We start from the raw sequence: 23,387 nt of genomic DNA on the forward strand, positions 1-23,387 counted from the left end.
AAACACATCTCACACACTACAGCTATTACTTGACTGCCAGGGTTTCCTTTCTTTGGCCATCTAAGCATCAGTCTGAATGTTTTTGCTTGCTTCAGTCTTCTATACCTCACTTGTAAGAATATGGTGTATAAACTAGCCATAAAATGCTCTTCAGAGGGCATAGCTGACTTAGTTCACAAACAAAACTGAAGGAATCTAAAATAATGAAGTCACTAGGTAGCAACTAAAAAATTATAGAAATGATAATGGTGGAAAGAATAGATCATAGGGTAGCATCTTTGTAAAATTTTGAGGGTTCATGTAAAATACCACGTTGAAACTATGTTCAGTATAATGAGTTTTGGACATTCATATTGTCTTTTTGTTTTTCAACATTTTTGTGTTGTTTTCCTCAGTGGATAATGATGGGTAATGGAGCCTTGTTCATTATTTTAAATTTAATGTTGTCATCTGCAATGTTGTTTAAGATGTTTTATTTTGTTTATAATAAGAATTCCATTTCTTTATCACTGAGTTACAGTGATATTTTCATTTTTTGAGATCTTTCATCACAAAATGTTTTTCATATTCCAGAGTCAAAGATGGTTCCATATGTATTGTAGACAGTATAGTTTTCAAAACTTTTGTTATATTAGTAAATAGAAACTCATGGGCATTATCAGGGCTAATTTTAGTGTAAATTGGTAGTGATTTTATATTATGCTACAACATTTCAAAGAGATAGATGAAATTAGCAGTTAAGTTTTTCGCAATGAAAAAGAAAGACTTTTAGACAAGGAAGATATGTATTTGTATGATAAATTTACTTAAGTGTGAAGTGGTTGTGGTCATGATAGCCCTTTTTTAACACCACATTCCTTATTGAGTCACATGGAATTTTTGAAGGAGAAAAGTGTATGACAATTTTTCAAGCACACTACATCCACCATATTGCTTGCTGAAAGCAAGTTGAATTAATTATAGCAACTTAAAAAAATAATTTATGCCATAATAAAGTACTTAGATCATCATAGGAATAAAATAGTGTTCTTTATAATTAAACTAGTGTGTAAAATAACTAACTATATGATATCCAACTTAACATTATTTTGACATATCTGGTATTTAAAAAAAAAAAATGAGATTAAGCTAGTGTTGTACAGAAGATATATTGATGGTACTTCCTTTCTCTTTCATTAACAAGAACAGGTATTGTTCTTAAATATCTTGATGAATAATACTACCTTCTTGTATGTACTTACTAAAACTAACCATGATTTCAATAGTTTCTCTACTTTTACCTTAAAAGAGCATTCACTAGCCGATTCATACAATTCCATCTTATTCCATTATCTTACAAATATTAATAACATGCTTGTTTAACAAAGCCTACAATCTATGCTCCAGTTGCTCTTTTACTCTACTTCGAAACCTCTTATTCAAAATATCTTTATTACATTGGCTATATCAAAACATTTTGCAAAATGTTGTGGTGAGATTCCTAATCAATAAGCTTGTTCCTTTTACCTTTTCACCCACTTCTTCTAGAATGTTCTATCTACTATAGTATACCATATTTTGGTAAACAAAGCCTTATTATCAGAAGTTCATTTATGCTTATTTTATAAGCATTAAAATTTCCCTCTAGTTGATTTGAAAATTTACAAACCTTCTTTCTTGTTGAAAGCCTTTTATATTAAAAAAGAAGAAAATACCAGCCTTTCATTGTTTACACATGGGATACTATAACATTTCCTACTTTGAAAAAATGAAACATTTCAAGTAAGAGCTAAACACATGGGATGATATGTTGAAAATGGTACAGTGCTAACATGGGTGAAAGCTCTCATTCTGAACATGGAAATCCACCAAAATAGTTTTTTTCCTGGCTTGATTTAAATTCAGTATGAAATAAAACCACATTATTTTAATTTTGTTGCTGACACTGTTCTAATCTAATAATTACTCAGTTTAATAACAGGATGATTTACAACAAATTCATAACAGAATTCAACAAACTAGTAAAAATATAAGAACAATACAAAATTGATCTTGTACATTTATTTCCTAATATTTGAGTAAGTATTTCAGAAAACTAAGTATTTTCTGAAGTTTCTCATTTGATCCATCAAGTGATGCCACCACAGGATTTGATATTTTAGTAGAAATGCTATATCCTGATTTTGTTTCCAATTACTAACACACACCTAGAATTTAACCCCTTATGAGCTTAAATCATACCTTATCATATTAAAACAGGCACTTAGCCATTGAATTTGAATTTGTTGGCCTCAGCTTTCCAAATCTAAGCAATATTTATTTTTTGAGTTGAGTGAAATAAAATGTCAAAAAGATGAAAGAACAGAGTAGATTAGATACTATAGTAAACTTAACAAATCAGTTTTGCAAGTTAGTTGAAAGTGTAATAAACACTTTTTGTTTCTGATATTTAACTTCTTAATGACAGACTATATAAATTTACAATGTCTGTTAACAGTTTACAATGTCTGTTAACAGAAAACTATCAATAAATTTTATTCTCAGGTATGAGTGTGATTGAGAATCTAAATCCACTTGTAAAAGAGTTGTATTGCTTATAACATTAAATTCATTTTTGTCAAATTTAATTGATAGTATTTACAATATAAAAGCTCGTGCTCAACAACTTTTATTTATATGGAGCCAGCTTGGTCCACAAAGCATGCATTTTTAAGGGCCCAAAAGCAGCTTTATGGGCCAATCCTATTGCTCATTGTAAAATGTACTCTATAGTAGAGTTCATCAGAAAAATCACTGAATTAACTAGCAGATATTGCATAAATTGAAACAAGGCTAAAGATATCAAATAATGTCAATTTATTCTGTTATGAACAAATTTCATGGGAAAAAAATCAAACCATTTCATTTTTAGGCTACTTAAATGATTTTTATTTCATATATATATAGTCTTTAATTTCTTTCTAAACATTACTATATCGGTAACTATGTTCTTTAAAGTAATTTCCTTTAATCAAAATAAATAATGAAAGAATATCTTTGCACTATGGTCATTGCCTCTTGGTGTGAATTCCTGTACATGGTGAGGGAACCTCCCAGATAAGGTTTTGTTCTATCAATTTACCTCCTCTGGGATCTAAACATTCACCCACTTTTACTGTACATGGCAACCCATGAAGGGGAGGATAAAATCCTGGTGGTTGAGGGGTACAACCCTAACACACCACTTTAGTCTTAAATTCCTGCAGTTCGACTGGTTCACTTGGGCTAGGGTCAACCAAGTAGTAGTGTTGGACATTCTCAATGGGTGTTGTGGACATGGCATCTGATACTAGTGTTTGGGTATAATGCTCATAAAATCCTGGGATTGCTGCAATGTCCATGTTTGGCATTGTAGTGCATCCCCTTATAGGACTCCATGATGGGTGGGGTCAGTGAGCACTTAAATATTCTTTATTATGGATCCCCCAAATTAAAATAAAAATAAAATAGTGAAACAACAGATAATAGGTAAATGACCACATCTTGAAGATTCTGAGCAGCAGTCTTCAACATCTGTAACACCTGTACCTCATTTTTCTTGTACTACTTTCTCTTTCAGATGAATCTTTAGGGCAAACACTCCCAAACACAGTGGACTCCTCTTGCATTTGAAGGCCATTAGGGATATATCCATTGAGGTTACTCTCTATGCTACTTTGAATTCTTCAGAAGTTATTGTTGAATGGGATTTGAAGAACATCCTTGCTGATTTCTCCACCCAAGGAGATTCTGCAGTGAGGTGTATCCCACTTGCAAAGATGGAATTATGGTGATAACCAGTGTCCTAATTTTGACGTTCACATCACCACGTCCACCTTCCACCATCAAGGCAGGTTATCTAAAGTGCAAGGCATGGCCATATATCCCAAACCCTCCAATGTCAGCAGTTTGTTCACATTTTCCATGATATCTTCATCCATGGTGGAATTCTGCCTGCCATGTGGCATGGAAGGCTCAGAAACGGACGTGGGATACATTTCTTAGGTATCCTACACTTTTGGATCACATTGCTTTCCAGCAGGCTCATACATGTGCTTGATAGGTAAGATGTCAAAGCCAGAAGGACTCTTGGATTAAGTTTACAACCAGCATATCTTCTATCACCAGTTCCAAATTCATATAGGACAAGAATCAAAAGGTCAGTGGGCAAAATAATTCTGTCCCACTCTCGATCTTGCTCTCTAATGGCAAAGAAGTAGCTGATACCCAGAGAATTGCCAATACTATAGGTGAAAGCTTTTGCCAGGTGTCTTTCACTTCATCTTCCTTCACCTTCTTAGCCATCAGGACTTGGGCAGAACAATCACCTCTTTCCTTTCAAGCTGATTGTCTCTATGACTATAATTGTCCCTTTACACTGGTGGAACTCGAATTTGGACCTTTATCAGTCTGGCAGTACATTGGTCAAACCTGATGATGTACACTATGAACTGCTGTGCCATCTATCTTCTGCTACTCTTGCTATTCTTCTGATTGTTTTTCCTGATGCTTGGTGCCAGGCTATTGTCCTACCTTTCTCTAAGCCAAGGAAGGATTCCAAATTTCCTTCAAATTACAGTCCAATTGCTTTGACGAGTTGTCTCGGTAAGACCTTAGAGAGGATGGTTAATACTCATCTTGTTTGGTTCCTCAAATCAAACAACCTCCTCTCTTCCACCCAATGTGAGTTCCGACAACAGCTCTTCACCGTGGACCACCTGATTCGACTTGAAACGTCAGTCAGAGAAGCCTTTCTCAAACGACAACATCTTGTATTAATATTCTTTGACATTAAGAAGGCTTATGATACAACATCAAGGTGTGGCATTTTGTGAGACCTCCATATATATGGTTTATGTGGCCATTTGCCTATTTTTATTTAACATTTCTTAATGAATAGGCGACACCAAGTTCATGTGGGTTCAACATTTTCCTGTTCTTTTCTGCAAAACTTGGAGTTCCTCGGGGCTGAGTTTTGAGTGTCACACTTTTCAGTGTAAAGATTGATGCCATCACTGAACAACGCCCTCTTACTGTTGCAAATGGACTCTATGTCGACGACTTTCACATCTCATGTCAGTCGTCGAACATGAGGTATATTGAGCAGCAGCTACAGACCACTCTCAGTTGTTTACTGAAGTGGTCCACAGCAAACAGCTTTAACTTCTCTCTCTCTAAAACCATTTGCATGTACTTTGCCACCAATGGGATATTCACCCTGATCGGTGAAGTTGTGCTACCTGTGGTCCCTCAGACAAAGTTCTTGAAGCTTATATTTGACTGTAAGCTGACCTTTATACCACAGATCAAGCAACTACTGGTCAAATGCACAAGAGCATTCAACATCCTCAAACAAGTACTCCAATCAAAGGTCTGATACAGTTAAAGTGTCTGAAATTTTTAATTCATAAAAAGGGAAAACAAATTTGGTTTCAAACAAATTTGATATTTAATTGTATCTTTTTAAGTGTGCAGTGATTGATTTTCAAACATGAAAAAGAGAAATTACAACTTTAAATACATTATGATAAAGATCCACATCATGCTGGTTGAATTATTTAAAATTTATTACATCAAGGCTTGACACATTTTCATTAAATGTGTTTTAGAACAAAGTACTTTATATCACATTTGGCAGTTGTCTAAAATTACAAAGTATTAATTTTTGTTGCTGTTGATAAAAGAATATACACTCAACAGGCAGTCACTTATGGGAATTGCACACCTTCATGATCCTTGTTTTTCAACCACCTGCTTTCTACTCAAAAAAACTTATCTAGATTTTCTCACTCAAAAGCAATCCAATCAATCAGCAATAATATTAATCAAGCCACAACTAAGTTTATGTTAAGTTCTTGGAACTATGCATATTCTTAAATATTGGGACTATAAAATGATGAAATGGGATGCTCCACAGCTCCTCTAGAGGTTAGTTATTTTTTAAATATTTGAATATACCTGTTTGCCACTTTCAACGCATAGTGACATCTCTGACAGTGGCAAACTGAAAAACCTTCCTTCTGGAAAGTAATGTAGTATTCCAAATTTCCAGTCACACTATTGTCACATGCTCTTCAGCAAAGTCCTTAGAGTTAGACAATGAGCTTATACACAGTACAGTAAAACCAAATTTTCATGTAAAGAACCCACCCACCCCTGATATATCTTTCACCTGAGGAAAAATTGCTGCAAAAAACTTTTAGGTATATATTACCCCACAAGTCAAACACATATTTTGGAAGACAAGAAAATTAAAGAATTCTTTAACATTATGGTAACACACTTGAACCTTCACTAAACAGAGATTGCTTGTAGTTATGTCACATGATGAAGCCAATTACAGGTGAAAGGCTCTTGAAATGTCATGGAACAGTGAAACTGAAAGCTATTAATCTAGGAATATGTTAGCAATTAATTAAGTTGGAATTGTAATATAATCAAATAATGAAAACATAGTCAAAAGTATTCATATTTATACTTTGTCCCTGGTTAGAAAATGACATGGGTTGTTAATAGATGTACTTACTGGCTGACTGATGAATCACTTAAAGTGCTGAACAACATAAATGAATATTGGTTGGTTTGGTGTTTTATGGCACACAGCAACTTGGCTACCTGCACCAAACATCAGGTAAAAAGCTAAAATTAAAGTAAAATTAGTAAAATTCATAAAGGGAAATTAAGGTAAAACAAAACAAAGTTTAATTGTTGAATTAAAAAACAATAAATAGCATTAAATCCAATTTTTACATCTAGTCTACAGCAGTAAGAGAAAAACTACAGTAATACAAATTGTAAAGGACTTTCTGTTGCACAACAGTAACTGTAAATATAACTCACCAGGAAGACTAAAAGTAAGTTAAAAAAAAAAAAAAAACCCTGAAGTAGGCCTATCATATTCTAATTTCAAATTGAACTAAATGTACTTTGATTCTTAAAAGGGAATCACATTAAAAAAGGTCTAATGTATAAATTAAAATGGACAAACCTTGGGACAGAACATGTTTAAATTGTGCTATCATTGAGAGTCATAACAATGGTAAGACAGTAAAATGTGGCTTATTATGACCTGAGTATTACACAGATAACACACTGGTGCATCAGTCCCAGATAAAAGAAAATAATGAGTTAAAAACTGTGACCCCAATGCATAGTCTAGTTAGAACAACTTCCTCTTTCCAATTCTTATGGAAGCAAGATGGCCAAAGTCTAATAGAGGATTTTATTTGGAAAACCTTGTTTTTACGTTGCTGACTTCAAGTCAACTGACAACTGGCATGGAGCCAAACCTTGAATACAGGACTATAGCCCATGTATGGAACAGGCAGTGATAGTGCCAGAGCTGATAGATTTAGCTGCAGTGTTGGCAAGCTTGTTCCTACAAATACCAACTTGGCCCAGTGTCCTGAAAAACTGGATAGAAGTAGATGTTAGAGAGAAACTGGCCAGTCGGTTTTGAATATTGGCAAGAACAAGGTGTGAACTAACATGAAGATTCCAGAACCAGTATAAAACTAAGTGGGTCATTATAAATAGTGCAATTTGAGTACTGCTTAGCTTCTATGTGACCTGGGGCAAGAAAAATGGTGTACATTTCAGCAGTGAACATAGAAGCAGTAGAGGGGATTCTGCATGCAACCACCAAACCACAACAAACTATGGCAGAGCCCACAGTGTCACCTGATTTTGAACCATCTGTATAAGTAGGAATGGAAGGATGGTTTGAAGTATGTTCAGCAAATAACAGACAGTATTTCTAACCAGGACTGTCTGCTTTTCTCAGATGACTTAAAGATAGGTCACATTTGGGGGCACTAATAAGGCTTGGTGGGATGGGCTGACCAGTAGATACAGCAATATTATCCAAGGACAGACCCAATTCATCCAATTGCACCTGGATACAAAGACCAAAAGGAGCAATGGCAGATCATCTGTTCTGAAAAAGTATGGCCCATCAAGGAAGGAAAACACAACCCCAGGTGGGATGCTTTGGTAAGGAATGATGTTTCGAAGCATACAGTAAAGACAGTTGCAAACAGTGGAGGTGCAAAGAAGGTTCATAAGACTATGTATAAGCTCTGAACTGTGGAAGTGCGGAAAGCCCCGGTGCAGAGCTAAGTCGTTAGTGATGAATGAAGTCCAGCATCTTTAAGGCCAAGGTCCTGGCAGAGCCACAGACCAGTGACCCATTGTCTGGTTTTGGTCAAACAAAAACATGATTTATCTTCAGCAAAGAATATCGATCCACCACTTGGGGATATTAATGTATTTAAAGTTGTAATTTCTCTTTTTCATGTTTGAAAATCAATCATTGCACACTTAAAAAGATACAATTAAAAATAAAATTTGTTTGAAACCAAATTTGTTTTCCCTTTTTATGAATTAAAAATTTCAGACACTTTAACTGTATCAGACCTTTGATTGGAGTACTTGTTGGAGGATGTTGAATGCTCTTGTGCATTTGCCCAGTAGCTGCTTGATCTGTGGTATAAAGGTCAGCTTACAGTCAAATATAAGCCTCAAGAACTTTGTCTGAGGGACCACAGGTAGCACAACTTCACCGATCAGGGTGAATATACTTTAACTGTATCAAACCTTTGATTGGAGTACTTCCTTTGGATGAAAAAGTGGTTAAGTTTAAAATGTATAGTGGTAGCAAAAGTCTTCAAGCATATTGCTGAAGTTAAGCATCAAACTTTTGATACTTTTCACTGTGGTATAGGTTCAGCTTGTCCTTCTTTGGTTAACTTCTGTTCAGAGTTACTGATGAGGAAAGGAATTCTCTGAAACAATCTAGTATAACCCAATACTACACATTGATCAAAGTGTAGATTGAAATATACCTCCTTTGAACTTTTAACTTCAAAGTTCAAACTTTTTTAGAATACTAAGTTTATTTATTGTACAGTTGAAGTGAATTATTAATTTAGGCAATGAACTTCAACAAGTTCTTTGTCTCACAATTGTTACATATCTTTATCTAGTAGTCATGCGCCAGTAACAAGGTCAGCTCCCAAAATGGAAAATATTGATAACTTCAACCATTTCAAATCTGATGAAGCTTCAAAATACATACTCTGTAGTCATTACAGTTTTGTAATGTGAAATTTTAAACAGTACTGCACAATGGCATCATCAACTTTACTGTATATAACCAGCAATGGGAATCTGGCCAATTGTGACTTCATCGGTAAAATAGTGATGTTGTGTTTGTTTTTTGTTTTTTTTTTCATTTTTGGCTAGTGCAGTCAACATAATTAGACTGAAAGGTGTTTGCCCTAATACGCATACATTTACAAATTATGTACATATAGTAAAGTAGATTCTCAAAAAAAAATTGCAAATTTGCAATTTTTACTTGGCTGTTTTTGGAAAGTGGTAACAGAAAAGAACCTGTGTGTACATCTTTTAAATATGTGAGCTTTGATGCAAGTTTGGTGTCATTCATAAAATGTAAAAGATTAACATTATGGTTAAAAAGAGTAGTCATCTTAAAAGTTTAAATAATAACTATTTTAAATTTTATGTATCAATTCTGTTACTCTGATACAAAAAGTCTGAATGCTGGACAAAGTTATGGCTTTCTTATTAAAGAAAGGATGTTAACTCTGAATACATGAGCATTCATAGTGATAACATTTATAGATAGTACATTAATGATGAATATTTCTAAATATGGGAAGGTCCATTTATGATTTGTCAAGTTCTACAGGGTTAAGAAACATTTAGATCAACTTGTGTGAAGTTAAACTTCTTATGGCTCTTTTTACTGTAAAGGGCCATGTGGGCTGCTCTTCAGCAGACTTTTTCACAGGTGTGCCAGCATTTTTGAGAGCCATTGGCTCCTGAGTCCCCACTAATTGTGAACCATGAACATATACTTATTCTTCAGTGACATCTTCAATTTATTGTTAATAGGTGTGCTTTATAAAGGTGTTCAGGACTGGAGTTAAATAAAGTAGTGTATGTAATGTTGATATTCAAAAATATTTTACAGCTATTTAGATTTCCTATTTTAATTTTGTTGTTTGTAAACCTCAGGGTTGACTTCACAATGAATTCCATAGTAATTTCTGTTTTTAATAACATAAATCTTTTATAGGAATACGAAGGAATGTGGAATGAATACAAAAATTTATCAGTGAAAACTCTGGAGGATGCAATAGCTGAAGAAAAGAAGGAGCAATGGAGACTGGAAGGACAAAAAATTTTGTTTGATGCTAAGAGAGTAAGTATTGTAATTTATACACTTGTTATAATTCATGAATATAAAAAAATAAGTAAAACAAAATTTCATTTAATTCTCTTATTTGCCCTGATTGTGAAATGTTAAGATTCTTTTGTAAAGTTTAGCTCAAAAGAGCTGTTTTTGGCTTTAACTCACCCAATGTTTTAAACAAAATGATAAATATTTTTGATTTTCAGGTAAAAGTGCTGTCTGTTTATTCTTGATCATTCTCAAGTACTTCTCAAAATTAACTCATTTTTTGCTAGTATATAAATAGAATCTTTAGTCTGTTCTTTTGTTTAACAAATATGAAAAAAACAAACTAGAATATCAAAACGTAGTTTGAATGTAAGTCAATAATTCAGGTTGTGCTGGTTTCCATACTGGCTTCAAATGTTCATCATGAGTCTAAAAAAATATAATTGCTGCTATTATCCACCCGTACCACTAACAGCAATGAAACTGTCAGCTTTAGTGATAACACTACATTTTGTCAGAACAAATTGAATAATACGTGATGCCTTTCTTGATTTTATTCAAGCATATTCTTTTATACAAGAAGATAATAATTGTGTTAGATTCTACAAGTTGCATTATTTAGTAAAAACAAGTGAATTGGTAAAGAAAGGTTGACTTCACATTGTGAATCGCATTTTTAAAATATGAATCTAATTTGAATTTTTTGAATAAATTGTGTCTGAAAATAACATTACATTAGATTTTTTTAACATATTGGCTCCCACATGACCCACCAGTGAGTTTTGTTCTATTTCCTTTTTAAAAGGCCACTTATTGGTTGGGACATGAGGAGAAATTAACCTGATAGTTGTATATGGTATATAAAAATAGACTTAGCAAATAACCTTTAGACATAACTGGATACAAAAAAAATTAATTTTGCAACAGAATTGTTTTCTTTTTTTTTTGACATGGTGAATGTAAAAAAAACGTAAAAAATTTTTAAAGTGAAATGTCAAGTAAATTTTCCAACATACTGTTTCCAAAAGAGAGTAGAAAACAAATCATTTTGCCATGAAGACAGAAATAATGAATAGAATTTTATGTATTTTATTGAAACAAGTGATGCATAGAGCAGGGCTTCTTTTGCAGTCGTCTTATTTCATTGTAGCAGTGATGCATCTTTTATGAATTATTCTGTTACTTGTCTCTTTCAGAGCAGGTCTTCATAATGTGCCATTTGTTAACTCTTCCTGCTGTTGTCCTTGTTGTTACTGCTGCTTGAACATTTACTTGACACAGTGATTCAATGATTGATTTTCAAAACTCATGCATTTGTAGTTTTTTATGCTTTATTGAAGAATACCAAAGCATTTACCACTGCTGTGTTTAGCAAAAACTCAAAGGCAATTTCATGATACCTTCTAATCTACATACTAAGTGGCAAGAAATAACTGGACATTTGACCAAATATGTCTATTCCTTGTTTTATGATATTGTAATTGAGAACCATTTCTGATTTTGTGTCATCCATGTCATTGCTTCTCCATACAGTTTCCTTGAAGCTCAGATCATGCTTCTCTGACAACATGAGCATCACATTTGTCTTTCCATTTTGCAATCACAATTCCTTCATCTTGCTGATGACCTACAGTTTCTCCCTTCTTTAGTTTTGCACTTATAATTTCCTTGGGATTGCCTTTTCTGTTTACTCACAATGTTCCCACAAAGTGGGTTTGATACTTTAAAAGCTCCTTTGGTAAATCAATTCATGTATAGAAATTATCTGTAGAGATTGTTCTCCCTGCATCTAGATAGTCTTTAGCAAGATCAAGGGCTATTTGAGTTGCATGGGTGAATCCACCTAAGAGAGACCCTTGTTGTTGCTGTGTATCATCTTTACCAGCAAAAACAGTGCTGATATAGGAGTATCCTTGGAGATCACATATTTGATACACTTTCAAACCATATTTATTTGTCTTCCCAGGATTATATTGACAAAACACTAGATGACCTTGCCATGGCACCATTGTTTCATCTACTGCAGGGGTCAGCAATCTTTTTCTGCACAAGAGTCAGAGGCTATCCATGCCTGTGAGCAGATATAGAGGGCCACATTCATCTCTATAGCTAATAAATGAAGGTAATAATAAAACACAATGAACTCTGAATAATATTTTATTTAAGTAATACTAAAGTAAAAGACACAGCAATTAGTGTGAGACTTGATGCTGTTTGTCACTCAATTCTCTCAATATTAGGCAACAGGCTGAATAAGGCCAGATGCAAGACATCATCTAAATGCTTTTTGTATATTTCATTTTTGAGAAAAGTTGTTCGCACATATAAGTACTGTAAGCCTTGATGCTATTTCTGTCCCGTGATCTATCAAGTTAGTATAAATCCCAGATTCAAAAAGATATTTTTTGTAGAACTCTAGTAGAGATATGCCTTCTGTATAAATTTAGATCTTAATAGATCACTGCACTGCATCTCTGTAAGTTCCATTTGAACATTTTCTGGTATGGTGCCTACTTTGACATCAAATGATGTGGCAAGTAGCCTGAAATCACTTGTGTGTGAACAAATATCAATGAAACAGAAAGAAAACCCAGTTCTCAAGTCATGTATAACAGTCACAAATATGTTGGCATCTGTTGGTTTGGTCTCCTAAAGTTTAGGGAAATTAGCATAATTTGATTTCTCAAGCTGGCATTCCCACAGTTGTAGATTTGCTTCGAAGGCAACAATGTATCCACACATCTCATGTATCAGCAACTTCTTCCCTGAAGCTGCAAGTTCAGGTTGTATAAATGAGATGTTAAATTTCCCAGAAATGCTAGACTTAAAGCATTTGGGATTGTGAAATTCTGAGGCATTCACATTTTTACTTTTAAGGAATGTAGCTATCTCTTCCCACAGTGTGTATACTCTTACTGACATTGCGCCTCGACTAAGTCAGCAAATATTGCAGAAGTATAGCAGGTCCACATACTGAGTCTCTGTTTCCAATAAAAGTTGTTGAAACTGACCATGGATCAATCAGCAAGACAAGATCAGGTTTATTACTCTCACCACTATATCTGTCATGTCCTTCAGATTAGCACACAATGCTTCCTGGTGGATTATGCAGTGCATTTTTCAGACTTTTTTGTTTCTCCAACCATTCTTGGCACTCCATCAATTGTGATACACATATTAGTTCTGATAGATCCAGCTTCATGTCTGTAATACATTTGAGCAATGAGAGAAAAATTTTCAGATATACAGTATTACAAATACTGAAATAGAATGGAATATATAGTCACATAGCAGTTAATAAACCTTTACTTCAATTTCCAAATACTGTCAAGAGGTTGAAATGTGCTAAAAAGTACAAAAACTGAACTAGCGATAATTGGAAAGGGGTGTCATGGAAGAAGCATGGAGAGGCAGTTTGGTTTCAGGGTGTTTTTCTGCAGAGGTAGTAGAAGATGTTTGCATAATAGATGGAATAATGGACCAGTGTAAGTACCATCAGGTATTAAACCATCATGGTAAGACACAATGGTTTGTGTAATATTTGTGAAAGATTTTACTACCAAGAAGATGACAGTCCCAAACACATATCAAACCATTGCATAAATTACTTACCTAAGAAAGAAACTGATGGAGTCATTTAAATGATACAATCTCTCCACAGAGCCTCAGTCACAACACTATTTAACAAATCTGGAATGTGATAGATCAAAAACTTGACAAAAGTTACATCCAGAGAAACTCCATGGGAGTGTTTTAGAAATATCTGGAGTAAATCCTCAAAGGACACTAAATAAATATATTGCAACAATGCCTCAAACTATCTACAGTTATTAATGCAAAAGGGGGTTGCACAAAATATTAACTGTTTGCTGAAGTTGAGCACTTACATTGTGATTATTGTACGAAATATGAAGACTAGTAAACAATTTAGTTTGCCTGTGATTCACCTTCCATTGTTCTTTCTCTAACTATTATTTTTCATTATAAATCAGTTACAGCAGGTGCAAGTTTTTGATCCCATACTAAACCATCAACTTGATCATAAGTAAGTCATTAAAAATGAATTGCAATTTTTAGCTTCTAAATTTAACTTAGAAGGCTTGTTAATATCTAATAATCAAATTTGATGTTAATTATTTGAAAATAAGAAAGGGCTAAATCAGTTCAAAACCCACTAGCTTATTGTAATCTTAGTGTGCATTGAAATTGTGGATAAATAACATTGTGAAACTTTAATTTTACAAGTGGGTTTGAAAATGCACACTATTGTTTTAATATCCTAAATGTTTGCTATTATCTTACTTTAAATCTTACCACTTTTTTTTTTTAATTTTAAGTGTGTACAAAATTCTGCATTGACAACTGCTATTTCTTTGAAACACTTTCAGTAGTGTCTCTCTCCATCAACTCTGTTATTTTGTTTCTTGTGTGAATGCTAGATCCTTATTTAATTTAACAAACTTACACACAATATTTATAAACTTGCTTTATAAATACTGTAGCTTTACTTTGAAGTACTGTAGCTATAAACTATAGCCTTATAAAAATAAAAAAATGTAAGTATGAGCTGAGAAATATGATATGCATTATTCATATAAAAGTAAACCAATGTTCAGGTTTCACTATCTGTAGAAATAATAAACTTGGTTTTGTCGTTCAAGAACTTTTCTCACAAATTTCTCAGTCAAATGCTACAAGTCTCGTCATTAGAAGGGCCTTTCTCAGAGAAGTCTGTGTTTACTAACTTTTCAACTAAGAATTTTTTACATGTTTTTTATTTGGGCAGACTTTTTAATCACAATAGATATAATATGTGATGGCTCAATGTTATCATCATGTGACAAATAGCTTTAACTTCTTTTCTTTTTTTTTCATTTTTATTTACAAAGTATTTCCCAAAAACATTTAATCTATGTAATTCTCTTAAAAACACAACACAAAGTACAATTATTGTGGGCTTTTGTAACCTATTTAAATCTAAAATAAGCATGCACAGTTTATTCAAAACCATATGCTAAGTATAAAATTACAATTTTCACATTTCACTTTCATAATCTATAACATCTTAAATGAACATCAAGTTTTTTGTAAGGTAAGTGTTTATACTATATTTGCTGTTTTTTCTCTACAAAAATACTAATTTTAGCTATTGTCATCAACTTATTGTGCAAAGAAATGAAATGTTAGAAATTTAGAAATGGAAATATGTACATACCTGTTATTTCTATTGAATAATCTTAAAATATGTTCTTTGGATCATATGTATAATTTCATGTCATTACATTTTCACTTAATGTTAATTTTTAATGTTTTACTTCCCTTTTTTAATCTTAATCTTTTATTTATGTCAACACATCAGCAGGTGCCTACATGTGATGTAACATTAGCATGGGCAGAAACACTTTAACCACTGTCAATATGATGGTTATACTGTGGGACAAAATGTCTTGGAATGTAATCAAGTTACTCATAAACAAACTAGATAGGGTGTACTTTGAAGGTGTCTAAATTACAGAAACTTCTTAAAATTTCTATACAAAAAAAAACTACAATTTTCTTTATTACTTTAGTTTTCAAGGAATAAAAACTGAGCTAACATAAAAGATTGAATTATAATGTGCTTGATAAGAATAATTTCATTAAAATATATTGATATATTTAAATTTTTTATGGACATCACTGAACATGGCAGTGAGTAATTTTTAAAATATACTTTTAGATAATTTTGCATTCTTAATTATTTGTTTTGTTTTAGGAGAATGTGCAGCTGCAGTTGGAAAGTGAATACAGATGTCGACTAATGCAAGTGTATGAAGAAGTGAAGAAACGATTGGTAATTAGTAATCACCGCTGATAAAGATTATAATGCCGTTTACAGTAATGTGATGAACCATTGTTGCTTTTTTCTAGCTGTTATCTTGCTAATCCCTAACTATTTATAAGTGAGTAATTACAACAAGTGAAGTGCTTAAATATTAAAACACATTAATTTCAAACAGTAAGGCAAATAAACATTTCATGCCATTCTAGCTGTATAAAGATCATGTGCGCATAAGATGTTCATAGTAGGTTTGAAAAAGAAAATGTGATTATGTATAATCACTTTCAAGACTTAAACACTTATAGATAATATTATTCCATTTCTAAGAGTACTAAGAAAAGGTTTTTTATAAACCATTTTATTCATAATCATTAACATATGCTCTCATATCAGTTTCTTGGGAAGCAAAGCTGAATGTATTCTAATTATATGAAAACTAACAACTACTGAGGTGGTAGCTTTCAGTATGCACAATTTCTAGGTGCACACTATAAAGTTTGAATATTTAATGGGATATTTTATTTCCAAAAAAAAGTGGTAAACCTCTTCAAAGTATCAAAATTGCCAGTAGAAAAGTGCAAACAGCCCTCTAGTAAGATCTCTGAACAATGAAAAACAAATATTAGCTGATAAGAAAATTGTTCAAGTTCCCTTTGAACATGTAATAAATTAGTCATCTCACACCATTGTCAGATTACTAGGTAAAATTGTATTTCCTATTCTTTCACTGGCCCCTCGGTTTGGATTCCTGTACGTGGTGAGGGGACCTCTCAGGGAAGGTTCTGTTTTTTCAGTTTACCTTTTCTGGGATCTAAACATTCACCCACGTGTTTGCCGTGCGTGACAAACCATGAAGGGGAGAAGAGCATCCTGGTGGTTGAGGAGTCCAATCCCAACACACCACTTTGGCCTTGAATTCCTGTAGACTGGCAGCCTTGGAGTAACCCTCCTTGGGTCAGTTGGCTAGTCCATTCTGGTTAGGGTCAACCAAGTACCAGTGTTGAATGTTCTCAACAGGTGTTGTGGACATTATATCTGATGCTGGTGTTTGGGTATAGTGCTCACGAAACCCTGGCTTTGCTGCAGTGTCCATGTTTGGCATTGTAGTGCATCCCCTTGTAGGGCTCCATGGTGGGTGGGATCAGTGGGCACTAAAATTTCCCTTTCTTTATTATAGATCCTTCAAATAAAAATCTTGATAAAATAGTGAAAAAAAAGTCCATAGGTAAACAACCATATCTTCAAGATTCTGAGCAGCAACCCTCACCATCTGTGTACCACCTGTTGTACCTCATTTTCTTATATTGCACTCACTTTCAGACAATCCTTTAGGGCAAATGTCTCCCTTTTTCATTCAGAAGAGACTAGAGGGACTTGCTGGCTCTCCAAAGTCAGTTAAAAAGCTTTGATCTGGTGACATATTGGTGGAAACATCCACATATTAACATAGTGAACTCCTGTTGCATTCAAATATACCTATTGAGGTTACACCTCATGCTACTTTGAATTCATCATGAGGAGTTATTGTTGAGAGGGATTTCAAGAACATCCCAAAGTTAGAGATTCTTGCTGGTTTCTCCACCCAAGAAGTTTCTCCAGTGAAGAGTATCTCCACTCGCAAAGATGGAATTATGGTGCCGACTAATGTCCTCCTTTTGACATTTACGTCCCCACGTCTGCCTGCCACCATCAAGGCAGGTTATCTTAATTGCACAGTACGGCCATACATTCGAAACCCTCTCCAATGTTTCAAGTGTCAACAGTTTGGTCACTTGAAGACGTCATGTCGTGGTTCCTTGATGTGTGCTCGTTGCAGTGGCAAACACCATAATACCTGTGATATCACAACCTGTGTGATGGAAGAGTGCACGGATGGGTGGCACTGTTTGTTGATCAGCATGTGCCCACCCTGTCTTTGCCACTCGACACACCCTTGGAGGCCATAACCATCCGTGTTTCTTTGGGTCATACCATCACTGTTTATTCTCTCTACCTGTTGCCTGGAGAGACATATGATTAATCAGACTTTGATGCTCTCACTAAACAGGTACTGTCTCCCTTTTTCATCCTGGGGGACTTAAATGGACATCATCCCCTTGCGGGAAGTGCTGGTATTGATAGAAGGGATTGCTCTGTACAGCATATGCTCTCTGATCACAACCTTTCTATTTTCAGTACTGGTTCTTCTACTTATTTCTAGGAGCTTAGTCAGTCTTTTACTGCTATTGATCTCTCAATTTGCTCCCCTTCATTATTTTCTCATTTCTCATGGAGGGATGACAATATTCTAAGAGGCAGTGATCATTTTTCTATAATCTTGAGAGAGACTGGCTGTGGTCAGTGCCTCCTGACCTGCATGCCCTGGTGGAAGCTGGACCAGGCAAACTGGCCCTTTTTTACTGCTCTTGCAGAACTTCATTCTGCCATTGTCTGTAAGCCATCAATAGATGACTGTGTGGCAGCAGTAACTGACTGTATTATACAAGCAGCTGCTCAATGTATTCCTAAAACCTCTACACATTTTCCACTATATTCACGTCCATGGTAAAATCCTGCCTGCCACATGGCACAGAAGGCTCAAAAATGAAACTGGGATACTTTCCATAGATATCCCACACTCTTTCCAGTAGGCCCATGCACATGCTCGATGAGTAAGACATCAAAGCCAGAAGGACTCTTGGATGAAGTTCAGAACCAGCATATCCTCTACGACTAGTTCTAAATTCATTTGGGACAAGATTTGAAAGGTCAGTGGGCAATATCATTCTGTCCCCCTCTTGATCTTGCTCTCTGATGACCAGGAAGTGGCTGATACCCAGAGCATTGCTGATACTCTAAATGAAAGCTTTTGTTGGGTATCTAGCACTTCTGCTTCTTTTTCCACTTTCATAGCCATTAAGAGACAGACAGAGCAATCACCTCTTTCTTTTCGAGCTGATAATCTCTATGAATATATTCATCCTTTTTCACTAGTCGAACTCATCAGTCTGGCAGTACATCAGTTGGACCAGATGATATACACTATGAGATGCTGCATCATCTATCTCCTGCTTCTCTTGCTATGGTTGTTTATGGTTGTTTTTATCTGGATCTGGCAGGAGAATGTTTTTCCTGATGCCTGGTGCCAGGCTATTGTCCTGCCTTTCTCCAAGTCTGGGAAAGATCCCAAGATTCCTTCATACTACCATCCAAATGCTTTGACAAGCTGTCTCTGTAAGACTTTAGAGAGGATGGGTAATGCTTGTCTTGTTTGGTTCCTCGAATCAAACAGCCTCCTCTCGCCCACCCAGTGTGGGTTCCGACAATAGCGCTCCACCATGGACCACCTGATTCGACTTGAAACATCAGTCAGAGAAGCCTTTCTCAAATGACAACATCTTGTATCAATATTCTTTGACATTTAGAAGGCTTATTATACAACATGGAGGTATGGCATTTTGCAAGATCTCCATATATATATGTCACATGGCCATTTGCCCATTTTTATTAAAAACATTTTTAATGGACAGTTCTGAGTTCATGTGGGTTTGACACTTTCCCGTTCTTTTCTACAGAGACTTGGAGTCCTTTAGGGCTGTTTTGTTTTACCTTAATTTCCTTTTATGAATTTTCTTTTACCTTTTAACCGGACGTTTGGCACAGATAGCCTAACTGCTTTGTGCCATAAAACATTAAATCAACCAACCAACAAACTTTCACTAGCAGGGGTGGGCACAGACTAATGGTTACGGTGTTGAGTTTTGGATCAAAGGATCCAGAGTTTGAACCATGATATACATAAATATAAATGTAAAGAGATTATAGTTTCACTTTGCAGGTGACTTTTTAGGCCATATTTGGAGTGTTGTGTTTAGATCTGGTCTCCCTACCTTAAGAAAGATGTTAAATTGTTGGGAAGGGTTCCTAGGGGGCTAGGGGAATGGTACACAAGATGGAATAGGTTATCATATGAAAACAGGTTAAAATCTCTGAAACTGTGTATTTTGAAAACAAGAAGAGTGAGAGGTACTGATTGTAGTGATTAATGTTTTTAACCCTACTACACAGGTATCGTTTACTGTGCATGACACAAGGTTTTAGTTTTATAAAATTTTGAATGTAAAACACTAAGTTAATGATTAGCTTAGATGAATTTGTAACTTTTGTCCACAGAGTTAGAAAGCCAGAAAATTTTTGAGATAAGAAAATTTGTCTATTTTTTGCATGTTATTAGTCTATATTGTTTGGTGTATTATTTAAATAAAAATTAAGTGCTATACATTGATTAATATAAAAATTTAGCATTAACTCTTTTTGACAATTAACTGCAAGAAAATAGAGGATAAGTATTTTATTTCTTGTTTTTGATGTTTATTCTTTATATATAATTATAAAAGTAACTAAAATGGAAAAAAATGTGGATCTTTTTACATTAGTTAAGATTAGATTAAGTAAAATAAATAATGTTTCATGAGGCATACACACAAGCAACTTGTTGTAGCTCATGGGTTGGTAGTGTAACATGAGCTGCATGTTTCCTGAGAGATTTACAACTTAATTTTACTTATTGTGATCTTGTATATTTATCATAAAGTTCCAAGTGATTTTGTATCCTTTGATAAGTGATGAACAACATATTTTCACACATTAGTAATATCTAATATTAATACTTATGTATTTTAATGTAAAGTAAAATTCCATATTGTAATGTTTTTAATAGTATTCATGTACATAATTGAGAAGAATTCACATTTTAATGTAAAATTGTACACCAATGAATATCTTTCAAAGATGATACAAGTGAATATTTCACTGCATGGTAATGAAACTGTTTGAAATAAACATGATCCTAAAATTCTAGCCAAACCCAAATACATATTTTATTCAGATATCGTTAAAACTTCACATGTGATACATAAGTAGATTTTTCTCAAACTTTGGAAAGAGTGAGTCATTTTGTTACACATAGTTTAATGTAATTAATGTTAATCATACAGAAGGTACAATCCTTTCATTGAGTTACCCTGTGCTCTGCTTTTTTTAATTTAGCTGCATGTCCTTACTTTTAGCCTCTTTTTTTCACTGATCATACACAAAATATAAAATATTGAATGAAAAACACTATAAACAACTTGAAGGAATAAGCCAATACATCACATTGAAATGCATACTAACAATCACTAAATATCTAAACGACGTGGTAATACATGAAATATTTAAAAAATTAATTATGATACAGCAAGTTACCCATCTAATTCTCAGCATGAAAGTTACTTAAAAGTTTGAAGACCACAGGAGACTAATCATTCATATTGCATCTTGTTCCTATCTGATACACCCATATTTGGTGCTAACTTGTGTAACAAATACACAGATGACACTGCTTTTATTAGTTGATTATTTTCATGCTATTAATAGATTTAATGGTAGTTTTGATTGATGAATTGCTGGAATAATCACATGTATAATAATCAGAACCATTAATGTTCATTATTTTATTTTTACATGACAGACACTATTTAATGTACATTCCTTTTAGGTTATTGATTTAAGTGCCCAGCTCTAATAGCAACTTTCTGAATTTCCTGTTGTTTCATAAGAATTATCTGAAAAAATTAAATGTCATATGTTTGGCTGGGGATCCTTATGATTCTGTAGGTTATTTCTAATTTTAAGTTTTATTATCCAAGTATGTTCATATGGCTAAAACATCATTTGTAGATTTACATTTTCTGTCTCTTAAAAGATATGTTTAAAGCAGAGCTTATAGTATATAATGTTAAAATGTAAGTGACCAAATACACTTTTTGGTAATTTTTTGTAAATTTTTCTTCTAAAACCAGCATTCCTAATGGACTAGAAAGGAACAATTTTTTTTTTAATGTTAAAGAAATTGGCATATTTATATTTCATCACTAATATAACTAATTAGGCATATTGTATTCATATTAAACATGCATTACTGATCACAAACTATGAACGACTAAAAATATGTTGAGAAAAGTGAGGGGCGTACGTATCTGCATTCCTGAAATTAACACTTGCTACACACGTGAATCATAATTTGATATGTAAAATAAACTATTGGTTGTAACAAACTTAGATAATGTGGGTTTAGTACATTTCACTTTCTTTATTATATTTATTCTATTAAACAAAGTTTATTGTGTGTTGAAAATAAAGGATTATCAAGTTCAAGTGGTGAATACACGTCGAACGTTAGAACAGAAGCACATGGTCAACTGGATTGTGGACAGTGTTATCAAAGGTATCACACCACAGCAGGTAAGTTTTTATAGTTTTGATTTTTTTTCATAAAATATATGAATTATATGTATTAATTAATAATAAACAGTGCTAACTGGACATATTAAAAACAGTATAATCTTATACTCCAGACAAAAAATAAAACTTGAAAGATGAAAAAGGTAAACATGTATAACAAAATACAGTGTATAAATGGCGAGCATGCTTGGTCACATTATTGTAAATACCACTGGTTACACATATTAACAATATCATCATACTGATATATAAAATAGCTAAATACATTGAATGAATCAATTTGTAGTTTATCAAGGTAAAATTAGAAGGAAGTTTTCATATATTAATGATTTAAATAGCACTATCTGTAATTTTACATTTTCCACAACTTGGAGGAGTTTCCATGACTCGCACACTTTTACCTACTTGTATCCAGAGGCTTAAAGGTCCTACAATTATTCTAGAAGGTAATTTTCCTAAATTCGAAGGTTTTTGTTGTTAATTATGTTTGAAGGTTTGACTTAATTCTTAACACACTCTTTTATGTGAAAAAAAAGCAATTTGTGTTATCCAGCATGGCAAGTTATCTCTGCCCCTCTTATTTCAGGAGAAAGAAGCCCTACAGAAATGTGTTTCTGACCTCAAGTCATTGGCAGCCAGTGTTCTCTGAGCTTGGTATACTATAAAAACAACATGATTGATTATTAGATTATAGTGTTGTAGTACTATTTACTATACAAACTGGTTAATTTGTAAATACTATTTAGTAATTTACTGTTTTCTAGGGAGGTATTAAAAGGAAATTGAGACAATTCTTACAGCCTTACTTACACAAATTGACAGAATAAACTCTTGGTAACCTATATTGTTATATTGTTGTCCTTTGTTAATAGTTTAACACAATTACAATCTTATCCAAATAGTGGAACAGGACAAAGTTATGATGCATTTGAACTATGACTAATAATTATTACAAATGTGAAATAATATTGTTTGATATTAAATAAATTATGAAGTATTATCCTTAAAGTATCTTAAATATCTTGCAGTAACACATTGTATGTGTTATAAACAAAGCCTTGTTTACATACTTGCATCTTTGATAAAAAACGTTCACTA

At 33.6% G+C, this 23,387-nt stretch overlaps 1 protein-coding gene across 1 annotated transcript in view; it reads left to right on the forward strand.

Annotated features, from left to right (window-relative positions):
- Window positions 1-23,131, forward strand: part of ATPsynB (ATP synthase subunit b, mitochondrial) — a 67,898-nt gene extending 44,767 nt beyond the window's left edge. The window contains exons 5-8 of the mRNA XM_076448348.1: window positions 10,100-10,225; window positions 15,960-16,037; window positions 22,188-22,289; window positions 22,876-23,131. Coding sequence (XP_076304463.1) covers window positions 10,100-10,225; window positions 15,960-16,037; window positions 22,188-22,289; window positions 22,876-22,938 — 369 coding nt within the window. The 3' untranslated portion in view covers window positions 22,939-23,131. The remainder of the gene's footprint in view (window positions 1-10,099; window positions 10,226-15,959; window positions 16,038-22,187; window positions 22,290-22,875) is intronic.
- Window positions 23,132-23,387: the final 256 nt, after the last annotated feature.

Source organism: Tachypleus tridentatus, chromosome 8 (genome assembly GCF_004210375.1).
Source record: "Tachypleus tridentatus isolate NWPU-2018 chromosome 8, ASM421037v1, whole genome shotgun sequence".
NCBI lineage: Eukaryota > Metazoa > Arthropoda > Merostomata > Xiphosura > Limulidae > Tachypleus > Tachypleus tridentatus.